Genomic DNA, 17,380 nt, shown 5'->3' with positions numbered 1-17,380 from the left:
CAGGGTGGAACCTGTCCCCCCGTGGTCAGTCCCACAGTGGGCTACCTTGGGCTGGGTCACTGGGCTACCTGCATTTTTTTCCTTTAAAATGTTCCTAATAGGCTGCTGAGTTGAGTTTCATTCCCCCTAGAGCTAAAATTTGCCAGCCAGCCCCTGAGGCCCACCATTAAACTTTCTAGTAAAGGAGCGTAACATAGCAGCCCAACATTAATTATAACCGTTATATAACCCTAACACAGGGGGGTAACCACCACCATGGCAGCCTTGCAGTGAATGCAAATGGTTTTACAAGGCGCAGTAGAAGCTCTTCTCAAATACCATGATTTTGCACCATTGGGCAAGGGCGTAACTACCCTAGGTACAAGGGGTGCAATCGGGCCCACACCTGAGTAGGGACCACAGCCCCATGTATGTTGGATTTTTTTTTTAATATTGGGCGTTACATGGGGGCTCTTACAAAATCTTGCAATGGAGCGTACAAATGTCTCTGCCAGTGTGCCTAGGTGGTCCCTGCCGGCACAATTGTACAGGCTTAGTCTCCCATCTCTTTTCCTTTTTTCTCCTAAAATACTGCCGAGTTAGCCTCATTATGGCTTTAAAAAATCAGGAGAGTGAGGGGACATCAGGACTGTCTTTATTGCATGTGGCACATTTGTGTGTTTGCCCAATGTGAAAAAAAGATTCAAAGTGTATTTTTTTACCAAAGTGTTTGTAGACAATGCAGAAGGCATCCAATAATAGGTACAGGATGCTCTGAGCCGGAGCATATTTCTAATGTTCTTCTGGAGTAAAAATGACTGCATACCCTACCACAAAGCAAAGAATGCACATAAACATGCTCCCTATGCACCCCTGTTTGTCTCATTTCAATGATCTGGCTCCACAAAACTAAGATAATGGGGCTCCTGCTCCATCCTTGGCAAGGAATGCACTGCCTTCCGCTCAGCCACTGCAACCTTCTGCTCCTTCGCAAACACAACACCCTGTTACTCTACAGACGCTCTAAGTCACCAGCTCTGGTAGGAATGTAAGTGCTATTGCACAAATCAAGGGAGCACAATGCCACCAAAAATTATTTTATGAAGTGCCTTAGTCGTTCTGAGCTTTATTAATGCGCCCCAGCGTGTTTAGACAGGAGTACTTCCTAAACCGGCAAGTGGATTTATGTATTAAGTAGGCTAGTTAAATAGGTACATTTGCAGCATAATAAAATGCAATGTAAATCTGCATATTCGGCCATTATTAAATGAGCCTTAGAGAAAAGTAGTGCATACCATTGTATTAATGTGTTAATGTTTGTCTTTTTGCTTTGCAAAATTCTTTCAATTTCATAATTTGTAATAAAAATCCATAGAACTAAATAAAAATAAATAACTTTATTCTCTTTGGTGGAATTTGCAGATGCCAGGGTCACAGTAATGATGAGGGTGTGAGTCCTTGTACTCTAGTGCTGCTGTACCTTCAGTTGATTGACGCTTGGAATGTCATGGTGCATTCCCCCCTGGTACTGTATGGAGCCTACATGTACAATATTGCTTTACAACTGCCATAAATGGTTGTGCAGACTATAAAACCTTTTGTTTCCTCCCCAGATTTATCTGCTTGTGTTTCTCATCCTGGCTTCGTTCGCAGTGCAATGTATATATGTTGTGCAAGGTAAGAGCTCCTGATATTAATCAAATCAGTAGTAAAAGTAATTCATTCACTCATTCATGATAGTTAGAGATGCTTGTAATTGTTTTAAAGTGATTTTAAAAATGATTTGTTGAACCGGTTCCAAAGTTTGAAAAATTTTAATCAATTCTCAAGTTTTATTTTAGTTTAAACTCTAACAATAAGACAGCTGTAACTATTATGGTCCAATTATATATTATGTTATGAGGTGCTGTACAGAGAATATGTAGTAATTTATATCAGTGCCTGCTCCGTGGATCTTAAATTCTAAGTATCCTAAGGCTAGGTACACCCTGGAGGTTATTGGTCCTATAAATGACCGCTCTGCCACATATCGTGTTAGTGTGTATAGTTCCACGATGAACTACAAACATTCCAAAGTGCCGATTGTCATATTATTTGGTTGGTCGTACTGTTTAATAATCTATTTCCAATCACCTTCTGATCCGGCAGTGTGTATGCACTCATGAACACGATCTCCATAGAGTCATGGTCTTTTCAGCCGGTGCCGGCAATGAACATGTAGATGTATGCTATATGTGCTTGATGGAGGTGACATCACTATCATCATCATCATCATCATTTATTTATATAGCGCCACTAATTCCGCAGCGCTGTACAGAGAACTCATTCACATCAGTCCCTGCCCCATTGGAGCTTACAGTCTAAATTCCCTAATATAGACACACACTCACAGACAGACACACAGACAGAGAGGGAGACAAGGGTCAATTTTCATAGCAGCCAATTAATCTACTAGTATGTTTTTGGAGTGTTGGAGGAAACCGGAGCACCCGGAGGAAACCCACGCAAACACGGGGAGAACATACAAACTCCACACAGATAAGGCCATGGTCGGGAATTGAACTCATGACCCCAGCGCTGTGAGGCAGAAGTGCTAACCACTAGGCCACTGTGCTGCCCCATCCACTTAATAACCAGGAAGTGCTGGCTGACAGGAAATACCTGGCAGCCATTTTCAGTTCTCAGTATATACCACAGTAAAGACATGTTTCACAGCTTCCCAGCCCCCTCTTCTTTATTTGAACTCAGACAGTTCTACAGTTGTTTCAGCGTCACAGAAGCTAACAAAATTCGTAAAGACACGTGGATAGCTATAACAAGGCGGTATTAATTGGTGTGACAGGAGTGAATGAATGAGGGACTATTGTGCTGTCGCTGTTCTTGAAACAACAGTGCTAGCCACTGTGCCACCGTGCTGACTACTTGTTGTCCCCACTTACCCTTACTATTGCAAATCTGTATGTATCTAGCAAAATAAAAGTATGAGGTATTAGCTCATATTTTGATGAAAACATCTAAGTTTGTAACCCTTTCTACACCAGGCCTATCCAACCTGTGTCTCTGCAGGTGCTGTGAAACTACAACCCCCAGCATGATTTGCCAGTAGATAGCCAGCCGATATCTGGCAGGCATGCTGGGACTTGTAGTTTCAAAACACCTGGAGAGCCATGGGTTGGCCAGGCCTGTCCTACATTAACATTTAGGCTTTAAACAACACTAAAGTACATTTACAATCCAATGCAGTCACCTCACGGCATAGAGGCTGACATGTAACAAGGGCTGCTTTTAGACATTAAAGCAAAACTTAAGCAAGAAGAACAGGTTCAAACATGTTTGAGCTTGTTCAAGTTTAATGTATGATAACGTATATTCATTTGTAATGATTTTTCATGTGAACAGCAAAGTTCGAAAAGGAACTAACCTCATGGGAGCCTCCGCATTTTCTTGGTTAAAAATTCTGCTCAATTTTGCTCCAACCTTTTAGAGGTGAGAGGAAAAACTGAATTGAATCTGCCCCTTAGGGGTACATTTATCAAGCTGCAGGTTTGAAAAAGTGGAGATGTTGCCTATAGCAACCAATCAAATTCTAGTTATCATTCATTTAGTGCATTCTACAAACTGACAGCTAGAATCTGATTGGTTGCTATAGGCAACATCTCCACTTTTTCAAACCCGCAGCTTGATAAATTTACTCCTTAGAGTGAAAGGTGGTGTTTAGAGGGAAGCTGAAGGCATGTCTGCCGCTACTTTTACTGGAATTAACAGGCTGGGGATGGTGTGAAAGTGTAGGTGCTGTGTGTGACTGGGGGTTCTGCTGAGGGTCTGATGCCTATTCTGGGACAATTTTTTTTTTTTTTTGGGGGGGGGGGTTGTAAGCATCCTAAGAGAACAAGGAATTTATATTTCTAAGTTTACAATAATACATTTCTATGGCTAATGTAATTAGCACCTTCTGCAAGTGCAAAGCTAAAGCTGGCTTAAAAATCAACTTAAAACATTTTAATTATGCAGCTGCTTATAATACACAGCAGTTGTTGTTTTTTATATTTTCAAGAGCTGCAGATATTTTTACGTTAAAAAACAGACTATATAGAATTACGTAGGTAAATATTTATTGTGGTTTTATCTGCCTTTGATAGGATTTCAGTCTCTGTCTTTATTTGCAGTTTTATCAGTGTTGACCATTAGCAAACACTTTTTTTTTTAATACTGTTTGACAACTTGAGCAGCAGAGGAGATAATGAACATAATGTATGGAGTTCCAGCATAGCATTCATATATTATTATTATTATTATTATTATTATTATTATTATTATTATTATTATTATCATTTATTTGTTAGGAGCCACAAGGTGTCCGCAGCGCCGTACATAGTACAAACAGTAAACCATACAGGGTTAAACAGTACAGAACAGTAAACACAAAGTACCAATGCTTCAGAAACTCCGGGACAGACAAATGGAGTAAGGACAGAGCAGAAGAACAGGTATGGAGACACGAGGGAAGAAGTGCCCTGCTCAAACGAGCTTACATCCTAAGGGAGGGTGGACGAAACAGACACGAGAGTGAGCGGTAGGGGAGAGAGGGAAGAGCGAGTAGAGTAGGTGAGGGGTTAGGTGGATGATTGGTAGGCTTTAAGGAACAAGTGAGTTTTAAGTGCTCGTTTGAAGGAGCACAGATTGGGAGCGAGACGGATGGAGCGAGGGAGGTCATTCCAGTGTAGGGGGGTAGCTCGGGAGAAGTCTTGGATTCTGGAGTGGGAAGTGGTAATGAGAGTGGAAGAGAGGCAACGGTCAGTAGCAGAGCGCAGGGATCGGGCTGGAGTGTGAATGGTGAGGAGGTCGGAGATGTAGGGGGCAGTAGACTGGGAGAGAGCTTTGTAAGTGGTGGTAAGGAGTTTGAAGAGGCTTCTGTAGGGGATGGGGAGCCAGTGAAGGACAAGGCAGAGAGGGGAAGCAGAGGAGGAGCGGCGTGAGAAAAAGATAAGCAGCCGCATTGAGTACAGAGCGAAGGGGGGCGAGATGAGAGAGGGGGAGGCCAGTGAGGAGAAGGTTGCAGTAGTCAAGGCGGGAGATGATGAGTGCATGGATGATGGTTTTAGTGGCGTCTTGTGAGAGGAAGGGTCGGATGTGGGCTATGTTGCGAAGTGGGAATCTACAGGCTTGGGCAAGGGATTGGACATGGAGTGCAAAAGAGAGATGTTAATTTTGAGAAAGCGGGAGGACATCCAGGAGGAGATGGCAGAGAGGCAGTCAGATACACGAGAGATGAGGGAGGGAGAGAGATCAGGAGAAGAGATGTAGAGTTGAATGTCGTCAGCATACAGGTGATACTGAAGACCAAAGGAGGAGATGAGCACACCGAGGAAGGAAGTGTATAGCAAAAAGAGTAAAGGGCCGAGGACAGAGCCCTGGGGGACACGACTGGGAGTGGGGAGGGGGGGGGAGGAAGAGCCAGACGTGGAGACAGAGAAGGTGCGGTTAGCGAGGTACGAACAGAACCAGGCGTGGACGGAACCGGAGAGGTTTACCCACACCTGTCCTGACAGATTATAGATAAATATAGAGGTGACAGTCATGAAAATTGATGCACAGGTAAAAAAAACAATCAGATTATAAATGACATTTTTCTAGTGTGGTTTAGAAAACAAAAGCAAATATCTGATGGATTAGGTTTTAATGGAATTTCCCCCAATCTGTTTGAAATGTGTGTTCTGAGTTTTCTGTTGGGCTGGGTACACACTACAGGTTTTTCAGACGATTATCGGGCCAATCACACGATAAATGACCAGTCGACCGTTATCGCATTAGTGTGTACTCTACAAAGATTATAGTTTCAAAGCACATCGCATCATTTAATTTGATTTTTAAACCGAACTAAAATTCTTGAGCAAAGATGGAACAATGTCGTTCTAGTTCTGCAGTGTGCATGCACTAATGACCGGCAGCGTCCAAAGATCTCTATGGAGTGTGCAGAGTCACGATCCTTTCAGCCGATGGTTATGACAGACGAAGAGCACAGATCTGAAAGTGACTTTAGTATTTAGCGTGTACACATGAATCGGCATGCTGATCAGGACTATTTTTTTCTTCTGTCGTTGGTAAAATCGTTAGTATGAAAGAGGCCATTAAGCCGAGGGAGTTTAAAAGCGTGTGTTGTGAGCTGATAATGTTACTTACCATGGTGGGTTAAGTCTGTGATGGAATCAGCCAATGGTGAGGAGGTGGGAGTGTGGTGTAAAGGATATATCAAGAAGTTGGAGAAGGAAAGAGTTTCCTGTTTCCTGGATCTGGATACCCACCCTGTTTGAAGGATATATATAGTGACAATGTTTCCTTATCACGAGGAGGAAGGGATTTAACAGTAGGAGAGCATGGCAGTCAGATGGTTGTTAAACATACTGTACTTAAGTGTTGGCGATGAGCCTTGGTTCCATCGACGTTATCAGACTCGTTGATGCTCTAGTAAGGAGTATCAGGTTTTGCCTAGAAAGGGCTTAACTAGTTTGAGTCCAGAGGGTATTGAGTTAATTTATAGTTTATAAGTACCAGCCAATAGATAAGGGTTTAACCTGGGTCGGTGGAAAGGAGACGATCTTCCACCTTATTGGTTATGTTGGTTTTAGCTGGCTGCCCTGCTCTTCGCCACCTATATAAAAAAGGTCCAAATTTTTTTATAGAAACTTTTGATAGATCTTGATAGAAATAAAATAAAAATAAAAATAAATAAAATAATTTAAAAAATAATTATAAAAATAAAAGTGACCTTTTTATTCCAAACTTAAGTCGGTGTCCGTGTCTTTATTTTGATGGTTTGTAAGTGTGGGGGAATGTTAACCAGATAGGGGTGGCTACATAAGAAGGGTAATCAACACTATGCATTTTAATGATATTGCATCGGGAGAAATTGTCTGTAGTGTGTACCCAGCCTTAATTAAGTGTTTCTAAAACTGTTTGGAATTGTGGCACCCCATAGACTTTATGAAATGCTTATGGAGTACCAACATGAAAGCTCATGAAAGACACAAAATAAGTTGCATGGCGTACATAAGATTTACAGCATCTGCTTAGATGTGCATTTTAAAGGAGCATCCTGCAGTGTTCTTGAATATGTCCACAGACATACAATATGATATGTGTTATATCAATATATTGTGGCAATGGGAGTGGTTTTCCACAGGCCTCTAATGGTGGAATTAGCTATGGTGCTGACTGTCTGCGGGTAAAAGCCTGCAGACCAAATTATATACAGGTGTAGCACTGGGCTTAAGTTCAGTAATGTACAGGTCAGAGACATGTTGTAAAGTAAATGTAAAAAGTAATTTACTTGCATGTTTTAACGTGTTTGTATCCACAGAGCTGATAGGGGTGGCTGTGCTGATTAGGCGTTACAGAAAACCTGAGGAGCCATCCTTTAAAGACAAGGTGGGGGTGTCGCCTGTCAGTCATCCAAGCCTGTGGGAGGAGACATCTGTATTTAATCCTGGAGTTGTGCTCTTGTCAAATGTGACTGACGCTGAACTAGTTGGCCAGTCAGTAGTGAGCTGGGCTATGTCTAGTTAGTGTTTAGGGTCACCAGGAGGTGCAAGTAAAAGTATTGCTTGCTGGTGTCATCCTGACAGAAGTGTTATTTATTGTGATGCCAACAATAAATATGTTTGATTGAAAACAAGAAGTTTTGTGTTGCTGATGTCTACTGGGTATTCTTGTAACAAAACCGCACCCTTCTCTTGGCACTTTTGTCATTTCTGTTGCAAGAATACCCAGTAGACAGCAGCAACACAAAACTTCTTGTTTTCAATCAAACATATTTATTGTTGGCATCCAGGGCCGGATTAACCCGAGGTCTAACTGGGCTACAGCCCAGGGGCCTCGGGCATCCAGGGGGCCCTTCAAAGTCCTCAGCAGCATTATTGATCGGTCCGGGGGCAGGGGCGCCCCCAGCCCGATCAATGCTGCTGAGCACTGTCACTGTAGTCCTCCGTCCCCGGCGCTCAGTAATCTGTTTACTGAGGAGATCTCGCGAGTGAACTCTCGCGAGATCTCCTCAGTAAGGAGCTTACAGCGCGCCGGGGACGGAGGACTACAGTGACAGGTAAGCGCTTGGGGGGGGGGCCCTCACGGGGTACGGGGGGACGGCGGGTGGCTCACATTGGGGGCCTCACGGGGGAATGGAGGCACCCTTAGCCCAGGGGCCTCCATTCCCTTAATCCGGCCCTGTTGGCATCACAATAAATAACACTTCTGTCACGATGACACCAGCAAGCAATACTTTTACTTGCACCTCCTGGTGACCCTAAACACTAACTAGACATAGCCCAGCTCACTACTGACTGGCCAACTAGTTCAGCGTCAGTCACATTTGACAAGAGCACAACTCCAGGATTAAATACAGATGTCTCCTCCCACAGGCTTGGATGACTGACAGGCGACACTCCCACCTTGTCTTTAAAGGATGGCTCCTCAGGTGTTCTGTAACGCCTAATAAGCACAGCCACCCCTATCAGCTCTGTGGATACAAACACGTTAAAACATGCAAGTAAATTACTTTTTACATTTACTTTACAACATGTCTCTGACCTGTACATTACTGAACTTAAGCCCAGTGCTACACCTGTATATAACATGGTCTGCAGGTTTTTACCTGCAGACAGTTAGCACCATAGCTAATTCCACCATTAGAGGCCTGTGGAAAACAACTCCCATTGCCACAATATATATATATATATATATATATATATATATATATATATATATATATATCTATATATATATATTAGCATTTTCCACAGTTTATTTATCTACTGTTTTAAATTAGGTTTATGGGACTGAGGGGTTAAGTTGATTTGTGTAATTTATTTACATTCATTTATTTTTCATTTGTTCATTTGATTGTAATGTTTATTATAATATCTCCATAAACAGTAGCAGCATCACATTATGTTTAGGTGCATTAAAAACGGCAATTACGGTAATGGAACCATCGCTCATTTTTGCTTGCTCCTCTATGAGGCATGAGCAATTAATTAGCAAAGATCATTACCTAAACATTCCGTGGAAACATTCTGCATGACTCTATGGCACTGTGTGGCTAATTGAATTGGCCCGTTGATGTGCCCTTATGAAGCGTTACTCTTTTATTCTGAAGGGTACTTCCTTAGCTATTTGTTTTATTCTAATGGACTAATCTAATTCTAACCGCAATTTTGAATGATCAATTTTGCATTTTTAGTATCCTTAGCTAGTGCTTTTCCCTACAGCATTGCATTAAATCATTCATCATCTGAATTCCAGCAGACCCCTCAATTATCTGTAGTTATAAAACTGAATCCTACAAACTATCTTTTGTCCTCACAACAACTATGATTATCTTAGGATTCATGTCATGGAAATTTTCACCACTAATTACACCAATGTTTGAATTTAGTTATGTTTGAATTTCGGGCAGCACAGTGGCCTAGTGGTTAGCACTTCTGCCTCACAGCACTTGGGTCATGAGTTTGATTCCCGACCATGGCCTTATGTGTGTGGAGTATGTATGTTCTGCGTGGGTTTGCTCCCACACTCCAAAAACATACTGGTTATCAAATTGACCCTAGTCTGTGTGTGTGTGTGTATGTTAGGGAATTTAGATTGTAAGCTCCAATGGGGCAGGGACTGATGTGAATGATTTCTCTGTACAGCGCTGCGGAATTAGTGGCGCTATATAAAATAACTGATAATGATGATATTAAGAATTTTGAGTTGGATAACTGGCCCACACCTCTGTTCACCTTATTAGGCCAGAATCCCAAGTGTAAGATACAATCACAGAGGGCCTGATTCATTAAGGTAGTAAAACAAAAAAATGAGTAACTTTGAACCTTGGCAAAACAATGTTACAATGCAAGGGTTGCAAATGAGTTTAGTATTTGGCCCATAACAAAAATACTGGCTGTTGTTTCATGTAGGACGCAAATACTTGATAACTTTATTTTTACACTGACATAAAAAGTTGATCTAGGACATGCTCTACCCCAATTATAAATCTGTCCTCATATTGTAAATTTACCCCCCCCCCCCTCCAATACATCATAGTTTTGCCAGGGTTTAAAGTTACAATTTTTTTTGTTGAATCAGGCCTAGAATATTCAACTTTAATATTTTAATTACAACTTGAAGCTAATCCTGTCGTGTATATTTTTCAGATCGTGCCTTTCTGTTCAGAAGGGTTGAGAATTTAAATACACCACCTTTAGAAGATAACTCCAATACTACACCAAGCAGTGAGCAAAGGGAACCTTCTGTCAGAACTGACTTTGCACCCCAGCATTCTGAGACCAGGAATAGAGGCTTACATAGATGACAAATAACAGATGGTGAGAACCATAAATCAGAGACTGTGCGGACATGGTAAAAATGGCATTTTCTGTAAGCGTTGCGTATGTGTTATATGTCCTTCGTAATCCAAGCTGTGTGGACAATTGAAGGCTGAGCGCTCCATCACTACTAATGCTGTGAATCTGACGATATGATGGATTATTTAACGTGAGGAAGTAACTACAGTTTTTAACTCTCCGATAGCCAAATTCTGGAAATATTTTAAAATGTTATCTTTTTTCTCATAAATGTTAAACAGACACATGTGGTATTTTATTACTTATTTTTGGATGGTAGGACGTTAAATAATATGATTTTATCTAGCTGCAAAAGACAACCTTTAAGTATCTTGACTTTAATAATATTAGCAATGCCAACAGTAAAACCAATAAACAATCTCCTGTCTGCTTCAACCTCACAATGAAATAAAACTGTGCCACTATTACAATTGCCGTTGTGATGTTCTCTAAAAGGTACTGACTGATATTTACTTTCTAATTCTCCAAATCACATCAGACAGGTGTCATGACCTGTATACAATCTGCCAATGTGACCTGTTACACATCATACTCCTTCATTTAGAAAACATTTTCTGTACTTTTTATGTAAAGTAGTGTTTTACGATTTCTTGTATCTTATTAAAATGGATTCACAATAGTACACAGATGAGCAGGAGCAGCAAGCAGCTGCTGCCACCAGTCCTGATGGTAGTTATCCCTGTACGTCATCTGGTAAAGTCTATGTAAAAGTACATAGTCTTTTGAAGTCAGGGAAAAAATCAAACACAAAAACACCTTTTACCGTGTTGAAGAGAAAAAAGAGCAGTAATCCAGGAAAAGTTAACTGCCGATAAAAAAAATAAATTGCCAACATACCATTCTACACACGCAGTGGCAAAGAAAGGATGAGGCCTTTGCGTTCTCTATGAATGCGAGATCTAAAAATGTTACTGAGGCTTCTTCTTGTAAGGTCACTCGTGACCAAGCAAGACCAAGTAATTCGGAGTCCAAAAGTGGTGCACAAGTACTGTTATGTGTGAAAGCCGAGCTGAAAGAAAACAGTAAAGCATTAGAGGAAAATGTATGCTCAAAATCAGAAATGACACCAATCCCTGAGGAGAGTCCATCCATCTGCTGATGTGTGCCTGAACAGCCTGAGTGTAGCCAGTGATACACCAATTGAGGATGCCACTTTGGAATTGGAAGAGGATGAGGGGGATATTTGTGTAGCTGACGAGGGTGCTAATGAGGATGTTGATGAGGATGACGTTGTTTGTGGAAGTCCTGCACCAGTGGAAGCAGTTCTGGCACATGACAAGAAGAAGGCCATTGTCATGTGGAATTATTTGTACCCAAATCCGGACAACAGTTGTCTAGCCATTTGTAGTGTATGTAAGGCCACAGTCAGACGAGGGAGGGAACTTAACCATCTTTTAACCTCATCCATGTTACGTCATTTGACGCGAGTTCATGGCAAGGTGTTGGGAAAAGCTGAAAGTTATGGTAAAAAAATAACAACAAGCAGTCCATCATCAGCTAGGACCCTTCTCTCACCTACATCCCGACGCTTGCAATCTACACCCACAACTCTGTCCCCATCAATATCCTCAGTAGCGATTGGAGTTAGCCCTGCATCCAACTTGGTAAGGCTCGATGACTCCTGCACTATCCTTGATTCCTCTGAAGAATTCTTGAGCATTAGTCTCACTGCTGCTGCTGTTGCTGCTGCTGGGGGTGAATATTCCTCCCATAAGCAGCCCAAGAAGAAGAGCGCTACTACTTTACAACAACTAACTGTGAAACAATCTTTTGCTAGAGGAAGCAAGTATGACACCAGTCACCCAGTTGCAAAGCGGATCACAGACGCCATGGCGACTATGCTAGTGTTAGATCTGCGTCCAATATCTACTATAAACGCAGCTGGTTTTTCACAGTTCATTGATGTTTTATGTCCCCGTTACAAAATTCCATCGCGACACCATTTTTCAAGAAAAGCTGTTCCTCAACTGTACCAGAACGTTCGTAAAAATGTACTCATCGGGCTCAAAAGTGCCATTCTACCCACTGTACACTTAACCACAGATATGTGGACAAGTGGAAGTGGCCAAACCAAACATTATATGACTGTGACAGCCCACTGGGTTGGTCATTCACCTCCACAAGCAGGAACAGCAGCAGCATGTACACCACTACGTAACATTTCTCACAGGCAGGCTACTCTTTGTATCACCGGCTTCACTAACCGGCATACACCTAATAATTTATTACGAAAACTAAGGGATTTCATTGATACATGGCTTATACCACTTGGACTCTCCACAGGATATGTTATTTCTGATAACGCCAACAATATTGTGCGAGCATTACAGCTGGCTGAATTCCATCACATTCCCTGTTTTGCTCACACAATAAACTTGATGGTGCAGAGCTTCTTGAAAAATAGCCGTGAGGTGCAGGAGATGTTTCCGGAGGAGGTCCGTAAAATTTCGGAACATTTCCGGCATTCTGCCGCAGCATGTAGGAGATTGTAGCAGCTCCAAGAACAATTTAATTTGCTATGCAAACTTAAGCAAGAGGTGTTAACAAGGTGGAATTCCACCCTGTACATGCTTCAGAGGATGGAGGAAGAGCGCAAAGCCATCCAAGCATATTGCACAAGCCATGACATTCGGAAAGGAGGGTGGAATGTATTTCAGTCTTGCACAGTGCGGAATCCTCTCTGTGCTGTGCAAGGTGCTGAAACTATTTGAAGTTGTGACATGTGAAGTGAGTTCAGACTCTGCGTGCTTGAGCCAAGTCATTCCCTTAATTCGACTTTTGGAAAAGCAGCTTGACAAACTGAAGGAGGTGATGAAAGAAAGAAATTCCGCAAAGTATGTTGTCCTTGTAGATCAAGTACTTAATTCACTTCGCAATGATCCAAGAGTTATTAAAATCTTGAAGTCGGAGCACTATGTTTTGGCGACTGTGCTTGATCCTAGGTTTAAGACCTACATCGACTCTTTGCTTACAAATGGCCGAGATCTGAACAGATGCAAGGAGCTCTTGGTCAGCAAGTTGATTGCTGAACTGGTCCTTGGCTTGACGACGTCTCCTCCTTCAGTTTCTCAGGCAGCTGCTGCTCGTAAGAAATTGCACTTTCCAAAGAGAAGCACGGATGATGCAGGTGGCAGACCACAACAGTTTGAAATCTGGTCAGGTTTGAAAGATTTTACCAAAAAAAAGTGTGACCTCGGCCATAACTTCATCCGATCCTACTATTAACATGCAAAGGATAGTGGAGGATTATTTTCAAGAGTTAATTGAAATGGAAATGTCAGACAGTCCCTTTCCATACTGGGAGGAAAAACAAGCCATTTAGAAACCCATGTACAAACTTGCTTTGCAATACCTAAGCTGCCCACCCTCCAATGTGTACTCATAAAGAGTTTTCAGCACAGCCGGGAACCTTGTCAGTGATCGACGTAGGAGGTTACTTCCTAAAAATGTGGAAAAGATGATGTTCATCAAAATGAACTACATCTGCCACAAGGAAGGCCTTTACCGGCAAATACAGCCAAGTACTGACACTTCTCTAATGGCGGATTCCGGCGGAGATGAATCTGTGGTGATGATGTACACACTGATGAGGGTGAGGATGATGCTGAAGATGATGACGACATCATCTTGACAGTGTAGAATTCATTTCACACCACTGTTGGTCTAACATGCCTTTAGGCCATTGATAGCTGGTTTGCCAATATATAGCAGCTTATTGCTAGAAGGGTATGCTGGGACTTGTACTTTCACAACACCTAGAGTGCCACAGGTTAGCCTAGCCTGCACTAGACTCAGAACATTTGACAGACTGTCCTACCTGTTCTTGTCACTTTTACCACCTGCGGCTGCTGGTTTCTTTAGTTCCAGCTTGTCTCAATCTTGCAATGTTGAGGGCCCTATTTGGAAAAAATAATGGGTACATTCAGAAAATACCAACCAGCCCCGACGTTAAATCAATAGGACCCACAATTAATACTTAGACCTTCCTCCAGCCCCAACATTAAAGTAATAGTATTCCCATTTATTAAACCTATTTCCCTCCCTCCAGACAGCCCCAGCAATAAATTAATCGCATTTACGTATAATAAATATACATATTTCCCGCAACCGTCACTGCCATTAAATAGTTCATATTCACATTTAATAAATAGACCTCATGCTCCTCAAACTCAGCCACACATTCAATTATTAGCCCCCAAACCACCCCATTTTAAATTAATAGTCCCCACTATAAAATGAAATTGCCCCACCATCACCCTACAAACAAATTAGCACTCATTATTTAGTCACCACCTACCACACACACACACATTACATTGCCACAGGCCCGCTGTGCCATCACACACACATTACTGTGCCCCTTAATCACCATGCTGTGCCTCCTTATGATCACACTGCGCCCTCCATGCTGCTTTTGCTCCCCATCACACTCTCACATGCTGCTTTGGCCCCCCTTCACACTCTGCCATGCAGTCTGTGCTCCCCCTTCACACTCTGCCATGCTGTCTGTGCTCCCCCTTCACTCTCTGCAATGCTGTCTGTGCTCCACCTTCACTCTCTACCATGCTGTTTGTGCTCCCCCTTCACTCTCTGCCATGCTGTCTGTGCTCCCACTTCACTCTCTGCAATGCTGTCTGTGCTCCCCCTTTACTCTCTACCATGCTGTCTGTGTTCCCCCTTCACTCTCTGCCATGCTGTCTGTGCTCCTCCTTCACTCTCTACCATGCTGTCTGTGCTCCCCCTTCACTCTCTGCCATGCTGTCTGTGCTCCCCCTTCTCTCTCTACCATGCTGTCTGTGCTCCCCCTTCACTCTCTGCCATGCTGTCTGTGCTCCCCCTTCACTCTCTGCCATGCTCTCTGTGCTCCCCCTTCACTCTCTGCCATGCTGTCTGTGCTCCCCCTTCACTCTCTGTCATGCTGTCTGTGCTCCTCCTTCACTCTCTGCCATGCGTCTGTGCTCCCCCTTCACTCTCTGCCATGCTGTCTGAGCTTCCCTTCACTCTCTGCCATGCTGTCTGTGCTCCCCCTTCACTCTCTGCCATGCTCTCTGTGCTCCCCCTTCACTCTCTGCCATGCTGTCTGTGCTTCCCCTTCACTCTGTGCCATGCGTCTGTGCTCCCCCTTCACTCTCTGCAATGCTGTCTGTGCTCCCCCTTCACCCTCTGCCATGCTGTCTGTGCTCCCCCTTCACTCTCTGCAATGCTGTCTGTGCTCCCCTTCACTCTCTGCCATGCTGTCTGTGCTCCTCCTTCACTCTCTGCCATGCTATCTGTGATTCCCTTCACTCTCTGCCATGCTATCTGTGCTTCCCTTCACTCTCTGCCATGCTATCTGTGCTTCCCTTCACTCTCTGCAATGCTGTCTGTGCTTTCCTACACTCTCTGCAATGCTGTCCGTGCTCCCCCTTCACTCTCTGCCATGCTGTCTGTGCTCCTCCTTCACTCTCTGCCATGCTGTCTGTGCTCCTCCTTCACTCTCTGCCATGCTATCTGTGCTTCCCTTCACTCTCTGCCATGCTATCTGTGCTTCCCTTCACTCTCTACATTGCTGTCTGTGCTCCTCCTTCACTCTCTGCCATGCTATCTGTGCTTCCCTTCACTCTCTGCATGCTGTCTGTGCTCCCCCTTCACTCTCTACATTGCTGTCTGGGCTCCCCCTTCACTCTCTGCCATGCTGTCTGTGCTCCCCCTTCACTCTCTGCCATGCTCCCCCCTTGCTTCCGTTCCTTCACTTACCTTTTCTATCGGCTTCTTTCTTCTCTTCTTCTCTCTTCTGTCTTCTTGCCACCTCTCTGTGCCGCTCCTCACTGAATGTCGGGCGTGACGTCATCACGCCCGACAGTCAGTGCGAACTGAGCAGAGAGGAGTCGGGGAGCGCCAGGGTCACGTGAGTATTTTTTTTAAAAGTTTTCCGCTCCCCCCACCAACGAAGAAGGGAGCGATCAGGTTCGGGGCCTGCCGGGGGATAGCCCGATCCCCCGACTGGCCAGTCCGATCCTGTCCAAAATAGACCCCGAACAGTAAACAATTTACAACAATAGGTTGGAGATGGCGCTAAAGAGACATGTCAAAATAAAAAGTAAAAAAATTAAAACCACACAAAAATTTAAAATATCTCAAACAACATGTTAATGAAGGTCTCAAGTCTCTCAAAATTCAATGGTGAAAAGTGAAGTTCCAAAGTATATTCCAAATTTAAAAGTATCAAACTTGTATATCTTCTCTTGTCTTGCTTCAAACCTCCAACCTCTTCCTCTCTCATGCTTAAGAGACAGAATTCCTAAGGAATTGATTATAACGATAATGAGGAGGAGGTTCATTTAGTTACTTTATGGTAGTGATAAGTTTAACTCATTATCAACCCCATCAACAAAAACCTTAAACCCCCACTAACATAATAATTAACCCCCATCAGCATTCCAATTAACTCCTTCCATCAACATAATCATTAACTTCCTTCAGTAAAATCACACCATCAGCATAATCATTAACTGTCTCCAGTAAAATCACCTCCATCAGCAAAGTCATTAAACACCATCAGCAAAGTCATTAAACACCATCAGCATATTCATTAGCCCCATCAACATAGTCATTAACCCCAACCAGCATAATCATTAGCCCAATCCCCCCCCCTCCCGGTCAGCATAATTAGTTAACCATAAGCATTTACTCCAATCAGCATAATAATTACCCCTATCAGCATAATTAATAACCCCAAGCAGCATAAGAATTTACAACAATCAACATAATTCTGAACCCCATCAGCATAATAATAATTACCCCTATCAGCATAATTAATAACCCCAATCAGCATAACCATTAACTCCTCTCCAATCACTTATTTTAACACTGGGTTGCAGTGGCGGATCCAGGGGGGGGCGATCGGGGCAATCGCCCCTCCCCTACCAGGGGCTTGCTGCCGACAGCTGCACGCTGTGCAGGTCTGTCCAGCAGTGACAGTGTGCTGCCCGGCTGCTCTGATTGTGTTTTAAACACAATCAGAG

The 17,380-nt window shown here is 43.2% G+C and overlaps 1 protein-coding gene across 1 annotated transcript in view; it reads left to right on the top strand.

The window, feature by feature from the left end:
• SEL1L3 (SEL1L family member 3) overlaps positions 1-10,780 on the top strand; it is a 72,215-nt gene extending 61,435 nt beyond the window's left edge. Inside the window, exons 22-24 of the mRNA XM_075194755.1 lie at positions 1,402-1,504; positions 1,593-1,656; positions 10,167-10,780. Coding sequence (XP_075050856.1) covers positions 1,402-1,504; positions 1,593-1,656; positions 10,167-10,324 — 325 coding nt within the window. The 3' untranslated portion in view covers positions 10,325-10,780. The remainder of the gene's footprint in view (positions 1-1,401; positions 1,505-1,592; positions 1,657-10,166) is intronic.
• The last annotated feature ends 6,600 nt before the right edge of the window (positions 10,781-17,380 follow it).

Source organism: Mixophyes fleayi, chromosome 1 (genome assembly GCF_038048845.1).
Source record: "Mixophyes fleayi isolate aMixFle1 chromosome 1, aMixFle1.hap1, whole genome shotgun sequence".
Taxonomy (NCBI): domain Eukaryota; kingdom Metazoa; phylum Chordata; class Amphibia; order Anura; family Limnodynastidae; genus Mixophyes; species Mixophyes fleayi.
This window is presented reverse-complemented; position numbering and strand designations above follow the sequence as displayed.